Raw genomic sequence first — 20,948 nt, forward strand, 5'->3', positions numbered from 1 at the left:
ATTAACCCGGCTGACTTCCCATCCCTCTCCCTTGATGGGGGTCTGTAACTATGAACAGTCCCCCCCCAAACACACAACTCCCATGTCAGGGCCAGGCCAGTCCTGAGGAGGTCGATATTTGAATATGCATATATCTTCATTAGGTAGGTGACACTAAAGCAGAGAGATACTCCCAAGAAAAGCAGGCCCTCATTTGTGCCCTACTGCCTTTTTTCCCCCTGCCAGTCCTGGGTAATTCTTGGTAGCCCAGAAAGCAACATCTACGCTCACCACTGCCACTGGGTCCCTTCCAATATGCCTAGACTTGCAGCCTTCCCTGGGATCCACTGGCTAAGTGGGGAGATATAGGGATAGCACTCTTAAATTTGCCTCCTCCACCCCCACCCCACACTTGCTCCGGCAGCCCATATACTAAAATTGGAATTATACGGACAAGATTAGCATGGCCCCTGCATAAGAATGACAAGCAAATTCATGAAGCATTCTATAATTAAAAAAAATTAAACGCATTTCCCTCCCTTAGACTCCTCCACCGCCTGAAAGCACCCTAGTATGGCCAGAGCTGGGGGCAGTAAGGAACATCCATGCTGTTTTCCCATTGCCCAGGAAGGCTAGAGCTGCTATTGCCCCATCCCCAACTATCCTGGGACACAGTGCGGGACCCCATAGGATCTAGACCCTTTTTCTAAGGTCAGGGTCTCCTCAGCCATGTTCTAGGAATCCCTACCCCTGCAAAGAATGCTCCAGGTGAGGGCAACAGAAAACCAAGCATGCTCTCATCACAGAGGCAGCCCCTGCCCCCTAAGACTGTCACCTCCTTCTGCACAGGGCAGAGTGCGCACAGGCGGGTCCAGCCTTTAGGGGAGTCAAAAGGCTCAGGTGAGAGGTAGCATGTTCAGGCCAACCTCATCAGATCTGAGATGCCCCAAAAGAAAGAAAGGGCTGGCTCAATGCCGGTAGCTCAGAAGTTAGGATGCCAGCCACATACACCAGAGCTGGCGGGTTTGAACCCAGCCTGGGCCTGCCAAACAATGACAATTACAACAAAAAAATAGCCTGGTGTTGTGGTGGGCACCTGTAGTCCCAGCTACTTGGGAGGCTGAGGCAAGAGTCGCTGAAGCCCAAGAGTTTGAGGTTGTGTGAGCTGTGACGCCACGCACTCTACTGAGGGCAACATAATGAGATGCTGTCTCAAAAAAAAAAGGGGGACCAAAAAAAAGAAAGGAAGGACTGCTGTGAGGGGATCACGAAAAGGGTGCTGAGAGAAGCTGTTGGGAAGGGAGAAGCAAGGTTGGGAAGGATGCGTGTCTAAACCTCCCACAGGTTCACAACCAGGGGTGTGGCCCTAAGGCCTCTGAGTCCAGCCTCCTGGCAGGCACACAGCCTAGGGCACAGCCCAAAGTCAATGCCTACCTGCAACTCTATCAGTGGGGACCCCAGAGATTGTCCTTTTCCCTCCTACACTTCACTGAACATTTCCTTCCTCAGTTTCAGTCACTTCTGCCAGATGATACATTTATCTTTAACCAGGGCCTATTTTTGAGGTTCTAGTCCTATATATCCCACTGTGTCCTGGATACTTCCAAGTCTTCACCAGAACCATGGCAGATCATCTTCCTCCAGCTCACTCCTCCCCTGGGGTCTCCCAGCCCTACTGGGAACAGTCCTCTTATGCCCCTACAGCCTACTCTAGCTCTTCCTATGGCCATGACCTCTGCTCTGCCACAGCACAGCTCCGCAGGACTGCCACAGAAATGCAGGCTGAGAGTTCCAGTGCCAAATCTCAGCTCTGACCAAGTCACTTCTCTTCACAGTAACCTCCAATGTGCCTTCTCAACAAGTATGCCAGCAAAGAGCAAATTCCTTGGCCTGGTGCACAAAGTAGGTCAAGACCAGATCACTCTCAGCAACATGAGCTCTCCCGTATCCAGCACCACCTGTAGCCTTTCAGGGTCAGGCATGGGCTTAGAAGAGAAATCAAGCCCCATCCTCCAGGAACTCCCAACTTAGGGCGCCAAACTTGACACTTGTCCGTCTTGCCTGGGTGCTGCATCTCTAGGAGCAACCAAAGGTTGAGCCTGTCAGGGTTCCACACTGTCTAGCAGCTTCTCCCTAGCCAGTGACATGGTAAGAGGATCTATCAAGTGCCTTAGTTCCGGGCTATAGAAGTGTCTGGACAAATGTCTTGAAAGGACCACGACCTGGGCACAACAGTCTCCTCATAGACAATTCGTAGCAGAAAATGGTGAAAAGCACGGGGGCAGAGTAAGAGTGATGCAAGGGTTGTTTCAGCTGCTTCTAGGAAAGGATGCTAGGGGACTTCTGAGTAGTCCTCTACTACATGAACCTTGTCCTAGGACTCTATTCACAGCTGCCAAACTCAAAGTAGGGCTGTCCCAGGGAACCTGAAGAACTAGAAGGCGCAGGAAGAGGGGCCCCTCTGCCTTATGGAACAGGGCCCAAAGGGAGTTTACAGAGGGACTACACAGCTGAGAGCTCTACCAAGTCTTGGCTGTCTCAGGAAGATGGGGAGGGGATCACTGACCCAGCAGCTCAGGACTTGCCTGGGACAGACCTAGTCAAGGGAGGGGGCTTGGGCCCCACTGAGCTCAGGGCTATTCTTGGAGCCTGAGTCAGCATAGGCAAAGGATCCTTGCCTGTCCAGACAGCAGTTAAAACCAAATGGGAACTCTATGCCCCAGGCTATCCTCCTCCAGAATCTACAGTAAACAGATGAAAAGAGGCATCCTCCGGACAGCCTTTGGCCTCCCCTGCTCCATCCCAGTAGACCAGGGACCTCCAGAGGACAACCACACAGGGTCCACACTGAGGTGTTTCCCACCTGAACCCCCAACGTTTCCAGGCTGGGACCTACAAAGGTTGAGTTTGCAGTTCCTATGGACACCCGTGCCCCACTCTTGGGACAGGCTAGCCAAGGAATGTCCCCCTACGTGGCTGACTGGAAACATCTGGGCTCAGTTCCCTGCAGGCATCCGGCCTCTGCTGCAGCCCCCACACTTGCCCCTGGCTGAGAACACATCAGCCTGTGGGAAGGCTGAAGGATCCAGGGGATGCTGAACTCAAAGGAAGTCCTTGCTCCCCCATCTACTGCCCAGTAGATTTCATGTCAATGCCAACAGACAGACAATGCCAATTCTCAACAGAGGACTTTATTGGTGGTAACCTGCAGCACAAGTTTGAGGAGCCAGAGTGGTATGTTTGTGGTGCGGAAATCATGAGCCCCAGCCACGCCTTCTCGCCTGCACAGGCGTCCTGCCTAGAAGCGCAGCCAGAACATGCCGCTACGGATCCGGTTGTAGTCTGGGAGCTGCTCGATGGGGCCTGTGGGGATAGGTGGGGCGTCAGGGTGGGGTACCTGGCCTATACAGGGACACCTGGCCCTGTGCTGCACCCAGCTCAGAGCTGCTGCCCAGAGCAGCATAAGATAGGCCTTGAGTGGAAAGAAGGAAAAGAACATTCCCCCAGGGGTGCTGAGCCTGTCTCTTCACGCTCAGACCCTTGGAGTCCCACCCCACATGCAGAGGAACCCGTTACCTGCTGGGTGTGGGGCACTGATGGAGGCACCTTGGCAAGGACTCAGGGAGCTGCTGGGACAAGTTTTGTGAGCAAGAACTCCCTGGCAGGGCAGCCAGGTTTCTGGGGAGAGCTTCTTGTGGGCCTTAACTTGCTCTCAGTGTAGGCTGGGGTGTGGGGGAACAGAGGCACAAGGGGAAACCAAGAGAATGGCCTGAGAAAAAGGACAAGGAGCAGACTTTGTAGGCCACTCACCAAATCCAGCCACTGCTGGACACTGGTCATAGAAGTATTTGGAACAGACTTCACGCACCACACTGGCATCCACCTCCTGCAGAGTGAAGCAGAGGGCATGCTGGCTGACGGGTACCTGGGCACCACCTTGGCCAGTCAACATTTTCCATCTGACCAAGATCTCCCATGAGTAACCATGGAGCCATCCCCTCAACCTAAAGGGGAAAAGCAGGCCAGGTGCAGTGGCTCACTCCTGTAATCCTAACACGCTAAGAGGCCGAGGTGGGTGGATAGCTTGAGCTCAGAAGTTCAAGACCAGCCTGAGCAAGAGTGAGATTCCATCTCTAAAAATAGCTAGGGCATTATGCTGGGCACCTGCAGTCCCAGCTACTAGGGAGGCTGAGGTAAGAGAATCATTTGAGCCCCAGAGTTTGAGATTGCTGTGAGCTATGATGCTACAGCACTTTACTCAGGGCATAAAGTATGACACTGTCTCAAAAAAAAAAAGGAGAGGGGGAAGCAGCTGGGTTCTCCCTCTCTGTTGTAGACTCTCACAGGCCCCACCCTTCACCACAGCCATCAGTGACTCTGCCCTGCCCTCAGGGGTGATGGCTGCACCAGAGATGCCTACAGCAGCAGTCTCTTCTTTGTGAGGCCCCAATTCTCCACTCCCCAGGGATCTACCAGTCCAAGATTCCAGGCCCTTTCCACAGGGGCCCATCTTACTGCAATCCGGCTTTCCCACTCGGCCAGGGGGATACGGCGTCCATAGGTCAGGAGGCTCCTTCCAATGTCCTCACACACAGGAGTAGTGCCTTTGAGGGTAGGTGAAAGATTAGAGGTCCAATCCTGGACCCACAAGTACCCAAACAACCCAAACAGTCTCAGGATGAAAAGGACCTCTCTGACCTGGCTCAGACCCCAGATCACAGCCCTCTCTTTTACAACCACCTGTTCCTATAGGAAGGGGCTACTGATGTGGTCCATCCCCACCTGCATCTCCAAGCGTGAGTTGGTGGGGTACGTATGGCATGGTGTTTAGTGTTTTCCCTTCCAATCCTGCTTAGAATTGGTGGTTATACTAAGGCTATCACTGTTCTCATTGCCAGGATACACTCTACCCATCCCCGCAGTGCTGTAAGACTCACCATCCAGATGAGATATCAGAGCATTTCTGAGGATGTTTTTGCCCCGCACCACCTCACTCTCCGTGGCACTGGTGCACAGGCGCATCCTAAAGCAGGGTGGGGGTGTGATGGTGTTCATTCTGAGACACTGTTGTTTCTTAGCCTCTCACTATCCTGGTCAAAGCCCCCATCCCACCTAGCAGTACCAGGCTAGCACTCACCACTGGCCTTGCAGGAAGAACATCATGTCATCAATATTCATTCGGTCACAGACAAAGTGTGCACCCAGCAATCCAGTCTCTGTATAGCAGATGTTGAAGGTCTGGAAACTCTGGCACAGCTTCCTGGCAGCAGCAACTGAAGCCAGTGGGCTGGACATGTGCTGCCAGAGGCAAAGATGGTCAGCACTCATCGTCCTGTCTGTGGCCCACACCCGCATCCCATAGCATAGGAGCACACAGCCCCAGCAAACTCTTCCCCAAGGCAAGGTCTCACACTCATTCTTGGCACTCACCACGCCACCGCCATAAGTGCAGTCATAGTGGCCGATGATGGCATTGGCCACTTGGAGGGCCACATTGTCTGGGTTGGCCCAGCCAGGTCCTTCTACCGCAATGGCCACATGGGCCAATGGTAGGGCGTCGTCACGGTGACGGATCTGAAACAGTTACAATAGGCTGAGTGACAGCCAGACTGCCTGGAGAACAGAACGGTGGTGGCAGGTGTAGGTGGATTGTGCACATGCATGTGAACAAATGTGCTCAGGAGGCAGCAGCCACAGGTCCCCTTACCAACTCCTGAGGCATCTTTGGAGTAACCAGGATAACCGTGCCCACAAGGGTCCTCTAATAGGCCCCCAACTGAGAGCACCACCCCAGCCTGCCCAGCAGGCACACACCTCGCTGCCAGTGAAGCGGCACGGAATAAGAGCAGGCACGGCATCCTCTGCGTACGTCACAGAGACATTGCTCAGGTGCTTCTGGGCAAGGTCTAACAGCTGCTGATGCTCTACCCCTGCCAAGACAAGACAGTGGTGTTACTGGTAAGCCGGGGTCCAAGGCGCAGGGTAGAGGGAATCACAGACAGGTAGAGAACCTCCATGACCTCTCTTAGCAGGAGACTCCAGAAGGAAGACAGAACATCAGGGTGAGGAAGAGGATCCTCCACAGACAGACCCTGTCTCAAGGGTAGGGCAGGCACCATGGGTCCGAATAGTTCCCATGACCTCAGGCACAGGAGACAGGCAGCACTCTAAGCTTAAAAATGGGTTGCCATGCGATATAAGTGTTAATTCTCATCCTAGAACCAGCCTGTCACCTACATCAGATAGAAGACTGGTGCTCCCTGGGCCCAGAGCCTGCTTTGTCCCTCTAGCCCTACCTCAAGTAGATCTGGCTGCTGGCCCTGCAGGGGTGTCAAGTCAGAGGGCACAAAGAGGTACTACTGCAGACCTATGATTAGCTCTGGGATCCCTTGAGAGCTGGGGGCATTTACAAGTTACAAACTCATGCCCTCAGGACCCCTTGCTGGACTTTGCCTTACCTCCATAAGAGGAGCCCTCTGGCACTGTAACTGGTGAGCACTGTAGCAGCGGCCAGCCTCCTCAGAGCAATAGCCTATCACTTGCCTTGGCCTTTTATTCTTTCCTCCCATGAGCTCAAGCTTTATCAAGACTTGACAAAATCTGAGGTGTCTGTAGTTCACGCTGCTCTAGCTCCCCAAGTTCCCTGGTTCCAAACCCCAGTCATGCTCTTCCCATCAGTCTTTCTTACCCACTCAACTGCTATGGCCATGAGCTAGGAACCATCCTTGGCCCCACTCTCCAACCCATGTCCAGACCCCCATTGGGTTTCCATCCACTCTCTTCCTCCTGCTATCTCTCCCTACAGACTTGCCACAGCCCCTCCCTAGCCATCCTGCCTCCAGTCAGGTGCCGCACAGTAGCAGAGCAAAACTTAAAAACTTAAAACATACGTCAGGCCAAGAGACTGGTCTTCCCCTCTGCTCAGGCTCCCCACACGCCACCTAAATAACACCACCCTTTAAGCCTCTGTTCAAATGATAGGTGCTTTAAAAAGGCCACTTCACCCTACAACTCTTGAGTTCTCCATTAAAATCTCTACCATTCTGGGGCTGGTGCAGTGGTTCACGCCTGTAATCCTAGCACTCTGGGAAACGGAGCCAGGTAGACTGCCCAGCTCAGGAGTTAAAGACCAGCCTGAGCAACAGCAAGACCTCGTCTCTCCTAAAATTAGGAAAACTGGCCAGGCATTGTGGCAGGCACCTGTAGTCCTCAGGAGGCGGAGGCAAGAGGATCACTTGAGTCTAAGAATTTGAGCTTATTGTGAGCTATAATGCCACCGCTCTTTACCCAGGGTGACAGAGTAAGACTCTTATCTCAAAACACACACACACACAAAAAAACTACCATTCTGTGCCTTCAAGGCAATTCCAGGTCTTCCCAGTCCATCAAGTGTGTATCATCACATATCCAATGTCTAGTTCGACCAATGGCAAGGCCACAAGGAACAAGCCCAGGGGCTCACATCCTCCTTTCTAGCCCACTAATTGTCCTAGGACCAGATGGGGTTAGGAAAAGAGGAAAAGTAGCCCTAGATGACCAGTCCCTAGGCAGTGGTCAAGATAGTGGCAACAGGGTAGAATTCTATCCTACCTCAGAGAGCATAGGTAGATGGTCACTCTCATCAAGGACAGGGTGGGGACAAAGTCCCCTTGGGTGGAAGATTCCCTATGGCCTGAATTAGGAAATCTGGGCTCTGATAACTAAGGTCAGCACCCACACACCCAGGGCTTCCATTGATCCATCACTCACCTCCAGCTGCTGCCAGCACTATTCGAGGTGCCTTGTAATGCCTGCTGAGGTACTCAGTCAAGTCTGCACGAGACAGTTTCCTACAAGACATTTGGCCAATGGATCAATGCCTCTCCCAAACTAGAGTGAGTTGGGTTGCACAAATGGGGCTGAGAAGGTAGAAATGAAGAGAGGCATGGCATTTCTAAAGAGTGGGCCCTAGCACAACCCTTCCCCCTTCTCTGCTACCCACCCCTCCAGAGCCCAGAGGGTCTCCCTCATCTGGCCCTGTCTCTGCCTCATGGACAGGCTCATGGTCCTCTCTAAGGAGAGTGCAAGCTAACATGGTAGGACTCTCAAAAGGCAACATCAGAGCTCTCACAGACTATCCCCAACCAGGGTACAAGAAGCCACATGGATGGGATACCCAGATGCTCCTTCCTTTGGAGTATCAGGACACACATGGAAACATACCCTAAAATAAAACCCAAAATTCAAGTGAAGGCCACAAAATCATTTAAAAAGACTCACAGGAACCACACTGCAATACACGAAACGATCTCCAATTGTATGATTTTTTTTTTTTTTTAGACAGTGTTTCATTTTGATGCCCTCGGTAGAGTACTGTGGCGTCATAGCTCACAGCAACCTCAAACTCTTGGGCTCAAGTGATTCTCTTGCCTCAGCCTCCTGAGTAGCTGGGATTACAGGGGCCCACCACCATGCCTGGCTATTTTTTTTTTTTTTTAGAGAAGGGTCTCGCTCTTGCTCAGGCTGGTCTCAAACCCATGAACTCAACAATCCCACTGCCGCGGCCTCCCAGAGTGCTAGGATTACAGACATGAACCACTGCACCCAGCCCCAATTGCGTGAATTAAAAACAAACAAACAAACAAAAACCAATATTGGTGGCCCGCCAACTAAAAACGTGATCTGGAAGGGGTCTGGCCAGGCCAGAATGAGGGCACACATTCCACCACAAGCCCAGGCAACTCACCTGACATTTTCGCTGGGCCCTTCCACAGTGTGGGCTAGCGGTGTGCCTTGGAAAGCTGTGGCATGCAGGTAATCAAAGACCACGTCCCGCATGGATGCATCATTCTCCTGCATCTCCCTCAGGATCACATCACGTTCCTTCTCAATCTGTGAGTCTTCCAGGCTACAGTTCTGTACAATGTCAGCCAGGAGTTCCACAACTAGATGCAAGGATGACATGTTTAGGTGCCAGATGGACCACTAGAGACAAATCACAACACGAAATCCCCAGGTCTGGATCTCCTGCTGTCCTCTCCTGCTTGCCCTACTGCAAGGCCATACCCTATGGGTACTCCAATTCTGTAGCTAGGCCAGGGAATCCCAGGAGTCTGTCCTCTGCTCCCCTGGAGTTCTACCCTTCTGCCCTTGCTCCCTTCTCCAGGTATTACCTTTTGGTAGATCCTTGGACAGTGCCTTGATGTAGTAGGCAGTGTGCTCCCGGGTGCTATAAGCATTAAGATGGGCCCCTATGCTTTCTACCTCCTTCTCCAAGGCATTCCCAGGCCGATTCTTTGTTCCCTGGAACCAGACATCAATAGAACCAATTAGTAAGCCCAGGAACCCTATCCTCACGATAAAGACCCTGCAGGGGCTAGGGACGGTGGCTCATGCCTATAACCCTAGCACTATGGGAGGCTGAGACGGGTGGACTGCTTGCACTCAGGAGTTCAAGACCAGCCTGAACAATAACAAGATCCCATCTCAAGGTGGCACTTATAGCTAAGTGGGTAGGGCACCGGCCACATACACCCAGGCTGGCAGGTTCGAATCCAACCCAGGCCAGCTAAGCAACAACTGCAACAACAAAAAAAATAGTTGGGCATTGTGGCGGGTGCCTGTAGTTCCAGCTACTTGGGAGGCCGAGGCAAGAGAATCTCTTAAGCCTAAGAGTTTGAGGATGCTGTGAGCTTTGACGCCACAGCACTCTAATGAGGACAACATAGTACTGGCCAGGCCAGTACTGTAGCTGAGTGATGCTACAGCACTCTACCCAAGGTGACATAGTGAGACTCTGTCTCTAAAAAAAAAAAAAAAAAAGAAAAGAAATCTGCAGACAGACAGGCATGCTTGCTTGTGAGCTGTCCTGCTCTGGTAGAATACCTGAGCAACCCTTGGTTATAAAATGGAGATGCATAGTTTTTGTTGTTGTTGAGACAGAGTCTCAACTCAGTTGCTCTGGGGTTGAGTGCTGTAGCATCATAGCTCACAGCAACCTCAAACTCTTGGGCTTAAGAGGTCCTCTTAACTCAGCCTCCCAAATAGCTGGAACTATAGGCCCATGCCACCATGCCCAGCTAGTTTTCTGTTTTTAGTAGAGACAGGGTCTTTTCTTTTTTCTTTTCTTTTTTTTTTTTTTTTGAGACAGCCTCAAGCTGTCGCCCTTGGTAGAGTGCCGTAGCATCACAGCTCACAGCAACCTCCAACTCCTGGGCTCAAGTGATTCTCTTGCCTCCGCCTCCTAAGTAGCTGGGACTACAGGCACCCACCACAACTCCCAGCTATTTTTTGGTTGCAGCCATCATCGTTGTTTGGCGACCGGGCTGGATTTAAACCTGCCAGCTCAGGTGTATATGGCTGACGCCTTAGCTGCTTGAGGCACAGGTGCCGAGCCATTTTTTTCTTTCTTTCTTTCTTTTTTTTTTTTTCAGACAGTGTCTATGTCACCTTGGGTAGAGTGCTGTAGCATCACAGCTCACAGCAACCTCAAACTCTTGGGCTTAACCAATTCTCTTGCCTCAGCCTCCGGAGTAGCTGGGACAACGGGCGCCCACCACAACAACTGGCTATTTTTAGGTTGTAGTTGTTGTTTGACAGGCCGGGCTGTGTTCGAACCCGCTAGCTTTGGTGTACGGGGCTGGTGCCCTAGCCGCTGAGCTACAGGGACCAAGCCTGCAGATGTTTCGATATACACACATATCTGTATGTTCTGTAAGTCTCCATGTATGCATGCATACAACATAGGACTAGCCTCTCTGGTGAAAAGTAGGGGTCCTGTGGCTTTCCACTGGGTTTTATTGGCTCTGAGGGCCTCACACAGGGGCTCACGGGAAAAGTGTTCACTCAGGACAGGTTAAGCCCACGTAGCACCTTTCATAAAAATCATCAAGAAATCACCCCCCAACTGAGGCCCAAAATTAGGAGGCTAATTTTTCTCATTTCCATCCTCAAGAGGGACAATAGGTAGCTCTAAGCCCAGGAGAAACACAGACTTCAAGAGCCTCACCTTGAAAGCCAGATGCTCCACAAAGTAGCCAGCCCCATTGTTCTTCTCAGTTTCATAACGGCTGCCAACATCAATCCACAAGCCTACCTGGACAAGAAGCCACCAACAAAGTTAACAAACCACCTCAGCCCCATTCATACCTCATCCTGAGTAACACAAGCACAAGCCCTAGGCATGGGCTCATGGGTCCTAGGGTCAGGGGGGAAAGCCGCCCTAGCAGGACCAGCTGTTTGCAAGTACAACTATGCATGAGGTACAGGGGGCCAGCCAAATGATTGCCATGTTACAATGTATCACTTCTTCTCGCCCTATTTCTTGACTGGTCACCAAGAATACCCAGGGACGGCGATACCTATAGCTCAGTGGGTAGGGTGCCGGCCACATACAACAGGGTTGGTGGGTTTGCACTGGCCCAGGCCAGTTAAAACAACAATGACAACTGCAACATAAAAAAAAATAGCCGGGTGTTGTAGTGGGCACCTGTACTTGGGAGGCTGAGGCAAGACTCACTTAAGCTCAAGAGTTAGAGGTTGCTATGAGCTGTGACACCATAGCCTCTACTGAGGGCAACAAAGTGAGACTCTGTCTCAAAAAAAAAAAAAAAAAAAAAAAAAAATATTCTGGGACACCATGTACCAAGTGAAATTCATATCATTTGCTAACAACAGTAACTTACTTTCTCCTTAAAAATTATCCCGTCAGGCCTGGCGCGATGGCTCACACCTGTAATCCTAGCACTCTAGGAGGCCGAGGCAGGTGGATTGCCTGAGTGCATAGGTTCAACACCAGCCTGAGCCAGAGCGAGACCAAGTCTCTAAAAACAGCTGGGCGTTATGTCAGGCACCTGTAGTCCCAGCTACTTGGGAAGCTGAGGCAAGAGGATCACTTAAGCCCAACAGTTTAAGAAGGTTGCTATGAGCTGTGACGCCACAGCAACAAGGTGAAACTCTGTCCCCTGCCCCCCCCCCCAAAAAAATTATGCCTTGTCTTAATTCTGGTGGTGAGTTTTACCCTTTTACCATTAAGGAAGGAGAATATTGATGTATAATTTAAATAAGTATTTTGGCCAGGCCCAGTGGCTCTTATTTGTAATCCTAGCACTCTGGGAGATTGAAGCAGAAAGTACTTGAGGTCAGGAGTTCGAGATCAGCCTGAACAAGAGCAAGACTCCATCTCTACAAAAAAACCCCAGAAAAATTAGCTGGCCATGGTAACATGTACCTATAGTCCCAGCTATTTGGGAGGCTGAAGCAGGACAACTGCTTGAGCCCAAGAGTTTGAGGTTGCTGTAAGTTATGATGATGACATTGCATTTAGCCAGGGTACCAGAACAAGACTATCTCAAACATAAAAAAGGAAGTATCTTTCTATTAACACTTGAAGTTTTTATTTTTATTTACCTTATTTACAAAATTGCTTTTAAAGATAGGGTCTCAATCTGTCTTTCAGGATGCACTACAGTACCACAATCACAGCTCACTATAGCCGTAAACTCCTGAGCTCAAGTGATCCTGCCACCTCAGCCTCCTGAATAGGACTGCAGGAACACAATACCATACCCAGCTAATTTTTTTTTTTTAGACAGAGTCTCACTTTATTGCCCTCAGTAGAGTGCCGTGGCGTCTCAGCTCACAGCAACCTCCAACTCCTAGGCTTCGGTGATTCTCTTGCCTCAGCCTCTCGAGTAGCTGGGACTAATATTTTTTGTTGCAGTTTGGCCAGGGTTGGGTTCGAACCTGCCACCCTTGGTATATGGGGCCAGCGCCCTACCCACTGAGCCATAGGCGCCACCCAAACTCAGCTAATTTTAAAAATCTTTTGTAGAGGCTGGTTTTGAACACCTGACGTCAAGCTATTCTCCTACCTCAGCCTCCCAAAGAGCTAGGGTTACGATATAAGCCACTGTGCACCACCTTTTTTTGTTTGTTTTTTTGAGACACAGTCTTACTATGTCACCCTTGGTAGAGTGCCGTGGCATAACAGATCACAGCAACCTCAAACTCTTGGGCTTAAGCGATTCTCTTGCCTCAGCCTCTACCACAACACCCAGCTATTTTTTTCTTATCGTTGTCATCATTGTTTAGCAGGCCTGGGCCAGGTTCAAACCCGCCAGCCCCAGTGTATGTGGCCGGCGGTTCTAACCATTGAGCTGAACCACCTTTTAAGTTTCTTTTTTTTTTTTTTTTTTTGCAGTTTTTGGCTGGTTTGAACCTGCCACCTCCAGTATATGGGGCCGGCGCCCTACTCCTTGAGCCACAGGCAACACCCACCTTTTAAGTTTTTAATCAGACCTAGATACCAAACACTGCCACTGTCTCCTTGGCACCCAATAAAAGACTCTTAATTTACTTAAAAGCCTCCAGGTGGCTATGAAATAGCTACTCACTGCACATGGTCACAATGGTCTAGTCTTTTAATTTACTATTCGTTCACAGCTGATCTAAGCTTCCCAGATCTACTTTGTAGGAGATATTGATGTACATGTTGTATGTCACACAATCTTAGATGGACATGTATTTCATATCTAAGATCCTGACAAACAAGACACATTTCAAAATCTATAGTGTAACTTTTGATTCAAACTGGCTGAGGCAGGTGGATTGCTTGAGCTCAGGAGTTCAAGACCAGTCTGAATGGCTCCATACCCATACCTCAGAGGTTACGGTGCCAGCCACATACACTGGGGCTTGTGGGTTCGAACCTGGCCAGGGCCTGCAAAACAACAATCACAACAACAACAACAAATAGCTGGGCATTGTGGTGGGCGCTACTTGGGAGGCTGAGGCAACAGAATCGCTTAAGCCCAAGAGTTTGAGATTGCTGTGAGCTGTGACGCCACTGCACTCTACCCAGGGTGACAGCTTGAGACTCCATCTCTAAAATAAAATAAAAACTAGCCATGCATGGTGGCAGAGCCTGTAGTCCCAGCTACTTGGGAGGCTGAGGCAGGAGGAGCACTTGAGCCCAAAAGTTTGAGGTTGTTGGACACTCTACCCAGGGTGACAGAGAGTGAGACTTTGTCTCAAAAATATCTCCAGCCTGGAGATTATGTCCTTGAGCTTTGCAGCTAATAGATCTGGACCCCTGCAAGTCACCTAATGTCTCTGAATCCCATTTTCTTCCTTATAAGATAAGGACGTGATCACTCTTCCCATTCGGAATCTTTAACAAAAAGCTAGAGTACAATTTGATGCCCTGCTTGGCATCAAAGGGTGAGTGAGCCTGAGTCTGAACCCAAACCACACAGACTTCAGGACTCACATCCAAGGTCACTCTTCAACCTGGAAAATGATGGCAGACCCAATCTGGAGGTCCCCTCTCCAACGGCGCCCTCCACTCACTGTGCAGGTAGGATGGGATGACTGTTCCGAGGCCACACGCAGCCCATTGTCCAGAACGCTAACCTGAGTTTCCGGTACGTACTGGAGGGCCTGGGCGAAGGTTGCGGTACTCCGCAAAGCAGGAGCCGTCAGCAGGGCCGGCTGTGTAAAGGGACGTCACGAATGAGTACTGAGTAAGAGATTGGCTCTGCAGCTCCCAGGCCCACAGTGGGACCCCTGTGTCCAGGCCACTGGCTAAACAGTCATTCCCGCCCTCTGCCGTGACCTTCCCATGGCTCTGACACCGCGTCCTTCCCTCCCACCTTCGACCTGGCACCGTTAACAGCCCGCACCCCGTCTGTGTCCCGAAGCCCTGCGCCGGGAAGCCCCACTCTCTCGCTGCCACCTCACCGAACGGCGAGTGCGTAGGAGCACTTGAGCCCCGGCGCTAGCAACCCGGCTGACCACGGACGCCGCCATTTTCTAGTTCCCGTCGGGGCTAAGCCGCGCTGCGCACGCGTAAAGCGGCCGGCTACCGCGATGGCGTCCGAGGCGCAGACGCAGGAGCAGGGCCAGGACCGCAGACTTGGCGCTTGGCCGCCTCCTAGTGGAAGCAGATTCACCGCACTGGTGGTTGTTTGGGTCTGCGCTTAGATGGGTTGGCCTGACATCCAGCAGCCCGCACGGTCACGGACGCTGCCCAGTCCATCTCCTTCCACCCGTAGAAGGCAGAGTGCGCGATGTTTTTCACCAATTGCAGTGGCCCTGGATCAATTGCTAGAGCAGAAGCCTGGCGTTCCCAAAGCGCAGCCACGGCAGGTCTGCGGATCCAAGCCTAGGGGCTTAAAGCATCCGCGTGGAATCCTGGTACCAGGAGGCAGCGGACAAAGTCAGTTTCTTTCCTTCCTTCCTTCCCCTTCCTTTCCCTCTCCTCCCCTTCCCTCCCCTCTCCTCCTCTCCCTTCCCGCCCCTTTTCTTTCCTTCTTTCTTTTTTTTTTTTGTTTGATAGGGTCTCAGTCGCCTCGGTAGAGGGCTGTAGCGTCATAGCTCACAGCAACATCAAACTCTTGGGCTCAAGCGATCCTCCTGCCTCAGCCTCCTGAGTAGCTGGGACTACAGGCAATCGCCACAATGCCCAGCTATTTTTATTTTTTATTTTATTTATCTATTTTTTTTTTTTTGAGACGGAGTCTCACTGTGTCCCCTGGGTAGAGTGCTGTAGCGTCACAGCTCACCGCAACCTCAAACTCTTGGGCTTAAGCAGTTCTCTTGCCTCAGCCTCCCAAGCAGATGGGACTACAGGCGTCTGCCACAATGCCCGGCTATTTTTTTGTTGCAGTTGTCATTGTTTTAGCTGGCCTGGGCTGGGTTCGAACTTGCCAGCCTCGGTGCATGTGGCCGGCCCTTTAACCACTGTGCTATGGCCCCCAACTATTTTTAGAGACAGAGTCTCACTCTTGCTCAGGCTGGTGTGGAACTCCTGAGCTCAGGCAATCTACTACTTGGCCTCCTACAAGGCTAGGATTACAGGCGTGAGCCACTGTGCCAGGCCTCAGTTTTCTTTTTAAGACAATGAAGTTGTTTCAGATAGTTGTCCTGGAAGGAGTTTAACAATACTGTATACTGCCAAGAAAGAAAGTAAGAGATTATTTTGTTTTTTTGTTTTTTGAGACAGTCTAGCTCTGTTGCCCCAGACCACAGTGCCATGACTTACAGCAACCCAAACTCCCGGGCTCAAGCGATCCTCCTGCCACAGCTTCAGCTTCCGCAGTAACTGGAACAATAGGAACCTACCGTAAGGCTCTGCTAGTTTTTCTTTTTTTGGTAGAGACAGGATCTCACTGGCTGGTCTCAAACTCCTGAGCTCAAGTGATCCCCTGCCTCAGCCTCCCACGGTGCTAGGATTACAGGCAGAGCCACCAGTCAACCTAGAAATTATTTTGTGAAATAGGACTCTTTGTATGAAAAACAAAACAAAGAAAAACAAAACAAAACAAAGTAGTGTGCCTTTCCTAGTAGACTGCAGGAAAAATCTGGCAGAATACAATCTAAACTTTTAGCTAGGTGACTTCTGGAAAATGGATTTTCTGGAAGGGAAAGAAGGCTGTAATTTCTATATTTCTATATCTTTCTATATTATTTTAATATGGATTATTTTGAGACAGCATCTCACTTTGTTGCCCTTGGTAGAGTGCCCTGGCATTATAGTTCACAGCAACCTCTAACTCTAGGGCTCAAGTAATTCTCTTGCCTCAGCCTCCTGAGTAGCTGGGAATTCAGGCACCTGCCATAATGCCCGGCTATTTTTAGAGATGAGGTCTTACTCTGGCTTAGGCTGGACTCAAATTTGTGAGCTCAGACAATCCACCCACCTGGGTCTCCCAAGTGCTGGGATTACAGACCTGAGGCACCGAAGAGCCCAGCAGTTCTCCTTATTTTTAACATTTTACCCTAATATGATACATTCATTGCAATTAGTAGACCAATATAGGTATATTGTTATTAACAGAGTTCATTCAGATTTCCTCCATTTTTTATCTCTGTACAGGATACCACATAACATTAAGTTGTTTGTATCTTTAGGTTCCTTTTGCCTGTGACACTTCTGGTTTAACACAATTATTTGTCATTATAAATAAACACAATTTGGAGGTATTCGTTTACTTTGTAACTAGATCAAGTACAGTTGAACAAAATAGGACAATAGAAAATGTACAAGAACTGAACAAGGGTGGGGTGCAGTGGTTCACGCTTGTAATCCTAGTACTCTGGGAGATAGAGCCAAAAGGATCACTTGAGCTTAGGCGATCAGACCAGCCTGAGCAACAGTGAGATCCAGGTATGGTAGTGTCCCTGTAGTCCTAGCTACTAGGGAGGCTGAGGCAGAAGGATCCCTTGAGCCCAGGAGTTTGAGATTGCAGTGAACTATTTACTGTAGCTCAGACGACAAAGCATGACCTTGTCTTAAAAAGGAAAAAATAAAGATGTCTTGAATGTTTGGTATGTGGAATATCATACCAATGATAGGAACTTTCCAGAAACATAGAAATAGAGCCATTATCTAGACCCCATTGGGGGAAAAATCTCTGAAATGTTGAAGACCAGTGTTTGGGAAAGGAACATGAAACCCACAAGTCCAGAAGGGCTGAGCAGGTTCTAAACTAACTTGAACCTTCTCATGAAATGGATCATTAGCAATTGGGCTTGATTCATACCACTGTTGGGAAAAATTGGCTTTAAACTGCACATTCTTCAGGGAGATTATTTTTTGTCCTTCACTTTATTAGAAAGTCTTTACCTGTGCAAAGGTATAAAACTTCTATTTTCTTTTCTAGAATTCAGTTTAATTATTTTCACCCTTTCTTCCTTCTCTTTTCCTTTCATTTTTTTTTTTTTTTTTTTGGGTGGTTTTTGGCCGGGGCTAGGTTTGAACCTGCCACCTCCGGCATATGGGACCAGCGCTCTACTCCTTGAGCCACAGGCGCCACCCCTCTTTTCCTTTATTCTTACAACAAATATGTACTAAGCACCTGATATGTTCTGGGGCCTGTTTTATGTAGCAAGGTTTACACTGAGGCCATAGAAAGTAGCAAAAGGATTCATATATAACAGCATTTCAGGTGGTATAAGGGTTCTGAAAAAAAAAAATTCAGCCTGGGCTCGGCGCCTGTGGCTCAAGCGGCTAAGGCACCAGACACATACACCTGAGCTGGCAGGTTTGAATCCAGCCCGGGCTGCCAAACAACAATGATGGCTGCAACCAAAAAATAGCTGGGCGTTGTGGCGGGTGCCTGTAGTCCCAGCTACTTAGGAGGTGGAGGCAGGAGAATCACTTGAGCCCAGGAATTGAAGGTTGCTGTGAGCTGTGATGCCACTGCGCTCTACCAGGGCGACAGCTTGAGGCTCTGTCTCAAAAAAAAAAAAAAATTCAGCCTGGTAAGAGGAACAGGGCTCTGTGATACTATGGTAGTATCTCACTATGTCGACCAGGCTGGTTTTTCGTTTAGTTTTTTTTTTTTTTTTTTTTTTTAATTTTTTTTTTTTTTTTTTTTAATTTCAGTGTGCTTGTTCATGTTTGTTTGAAGTACTCCTTTTTTGTTGATTTTCTTCTTTCTCCTGCAGTGCTGGCTGTTTTTGATGTTGTTGGTAGAGACGGGGTCTTACTCTGGCTGACTGCTGCTCATATGGGTTTTGAACCTCTGAGCTCAGGCAATCCACCCGCCTCGGCCTCCCACAGCGCTGGGACTACAGGCGTGAGCCACCACGCCCGGCCTTTCGTTTAGTTTTTTAAGACAGAGTCTCACTCTTTCACCCTGCATAGAGTGCCATGGCATCATCATAGCTCATAGCAACCTCAACTTTTGGGCTCAAGCAGTCCTCTTGCCTCGGCCTCCCAGAGTGCTAGGATTACAGGGATGAGCCACAGCGACTGGCCCAGGCTGGTCTTGAACTTCTGATCTCTCACCTTGGCTTCCAAAGGCTGAGATTGCAGGCAGTAGCCATCATGCCCACCCCATGTTACCGTCTTTTTTATTATAATATTGAGGCACTTTAGTCCTCAGGAGGCCTCAGAAAACGGAATCTCTCTCTGACCTCCTGCCCTTCCCTCACTTGTTCCTTTCTGTCCCTAAGGCGGGAATCTTACCCCATATTTCTGTCTTGGAGCTGGCCATATAGAAATTCTCTGACCTGCCTTGTCTGACTGTAGGTCATAAGACCTCCATTTCAGAAGGGGTCCTGCGCCATACCTTTGAGGAAGGAATGCTGCACAGAGAGGCTAAGAAGAATCTGACCAGATAGACCTTGCGGAGTTTCCTCCCTCAGTCAATTAGTATTAGAACATTTACAATTTGGGCCTGGCTTGTGGTTTATGCCTGTAATCCTAGCACTCTGGGAGGCTGAGGCAGGTAAATTGCTTGAGCTTAAGAGTTTGAGACCAGCCTAAGCAAGAATGAGACTCTATCTCTACTAAAACTAGAAAAAACTAGCTGAGCATTGTGGCCAGTGCCTATAGTTCCCCAACTGCTCAGGAGGCTGAGGCAAGAGGATCACTTGAGCTCATTAGTTGGAGGTTGCTGTGAGCTATAACACCAGAGCACTCTACCCAGGGTGACAAAGTGAGACTGTCTCAAAAAAAAAAAAAAAGAGAACATGCCCTTTTTGTGCAACCCCATTTCTACATGGTTTTCAAAGACTCCATGCAAGGCCTAAGAGGGCATGTTTTGGAGAACTTTTGTGTAGCTGAACTCAGGAAGGTGTTCTTGGAGGGTGGCATTCCTGGAGTGGGCATGGAAGCTTCATACGTCTTTCCCCACACCTCACCCTATGCATCTCTTCATCTGTATCTTTTGTAATATCCTTTATAATAAACTAATACATATAAGTAAGAATTATATTTCCCTGCATTTTTTGAGCTCCTCTAGTGAATTAAATTTAGAGAGGGGTCGTAGAAATCCAAATTTGAAGACAGTTGGTCAGAAGTTCCAAAGGCCTGGACTTGTGACTAATGTTTGAAGAGAAAACAGTCTTGGGGACTGAGCCCTTACGCCGTGGGATCTGATGCCATCTCCATGTAGATAGTGTCAGAATTGAATTGGAAGACACTCAGTTGGTATCTACAGCAAAATTGATTACATGTTTGGTGTGGGGGGGAAACCCATATGTTTGGTTACAGAAGTCTTCTGTGTTACCTGTGGTTGTCTTGGTATGAGAACAGAGGAAAAATACAGCTTGAGTTGTTTTTTCCACAAAATGGGGCATCTCTGATGAAGGGATATTTGAGCCAAGACTTGACTGATGAGGGTCACATGAAGATCTGGGGGAAAACAATCTAGGCAGAGGGAGTAGCCAGCGCAAAAGCCCTCAGGTGGGAACAAGCTTAGTGTTTTCAAGGTATAAGCAGACCTCTTGGGACTTTAGCACGGTAGGTGGACTGTTACTAGGGACAGGCAGAGGATGGAGTCAGTGAGGCTATAGAGGGTGGGTCCAAAAGACTTCATAGGCCATTCTTTGAGGCTGGGTTTTCAGCTACAGGAATTAGGAGCCAGTGGAGGATTCAGTGGGCAGCACTGGGCTCTGATTCAAGTTTTAAATCTATCATCTCTGGGTAGAAAAAATTGACAACATCAACCACATGAAAATTTAAAATGTCTGTGAAGAGGGCAGCGCCTGTGGCTCAGTCGGTAAGGCGCCGGCCCCATATACCGAGGGTGGTGGGTTCAAACCCAGCCCCAGCCAAACTGCAACCAAAAAATAGCCGGGCGTTGTGGTGGGCGCCTGTAGCCCCAGCTACTTGGGAGGCTGAGGCAAGAGAATCGCTTAAGCCCAGGAGTTGGAGGTTGCTGTGAGCTGTGTGAGGCCATGGCACTCTACTGAGGGCCATAAAGTGAGACTCTGTCTCTACAAAAAAAAAAAAAAAAAAAATGTCTGCGAAGAAACACACCAGTTAAAACACATTGAGAAAACTATTTGCAAATCACATTACAGAATACCAACTTACCTAATATGTACATATGGAGCTCTTACAAATCCATAATATAAGACAATAAAATCCAATTAAGTTCAAACTGGGTGGTGCCTGTGGCTCACTGAGTAGGACACCAGCCCCATATACTGAGGGTGGCAGGTTCAAACCCGGCCCCAGCCAAACTGCAACAAAAAAA

General features: G+C 49.5%; 1 protein-coding gene and 1 non-coding gene across 2 annotated transcripts; one reads left to right on the plus strand and one right to left on the minus strand.

The window, feature by feature from the left end:
* Positions 1-391: 391 nt before the first annotated feature.
* LOC128592932 (U6 spliceosomal RNA) lies at positions 392-494 on the plus strand. The gene has a single exon (XR_008382139.1). It is a non-coding gene; the product is annotated as a U6 spliceosomal RNA (small nuclear RNA).
* A 2,660-nt stretch (positions 495-3,154) lies between these two features.
* LOC128591539 (cytochrome b-c1 complex subunit 1, mitochondrial) lies at positions 3,155-14,853 on the minus strand. Its single transcript, XM_053599108.1, has 13 exons — positions 14,698-14,853; positions 14,308-14,448; positions 10,967-11,053; positions 9,132-9,261; positions 8,705-8,903; positions 7,729-7,808; positions 5,794-5,909; positions 5,410-5,553; positions 5,117-5,277; positions 4,917-5,002; positions 4,495-4,583; positions 3,790-3,865; positions 3,155-3,342 (listed from the first exon to the last, which is right to left on the minus strand). The coding sequence occupies exons 1-13, from the start codon at positions 14,764-14,766 to the stop codon at positions 3,278-3,280; spliced, it is 1,443 nt and encodes a 480-aa protein (XP_053455083.1). The 5' UTR covers positions 14,767-14,853; the 3' UTR covers positions 3,155-3,277.
* Positions 14,854-20,948: the final 6,095 nt, after the last annotated feature.

The sequence above is a fragment of the Nycticebus coucang genome, chromosome 8 (assembly GCF_027406575.1).
Source record: "Nycticebus coucang isolate mNycCou1 chromosome 8, mNycCou1.pri, whole genome shotgun sequence".
Classification (NCBI taxonomy): domain Eukaryota; kingdom Metazoa; phylum Chordata; class Mammalia; order Primates; family Lorisidae; genus Nycticebus; species Nycticebus coucang.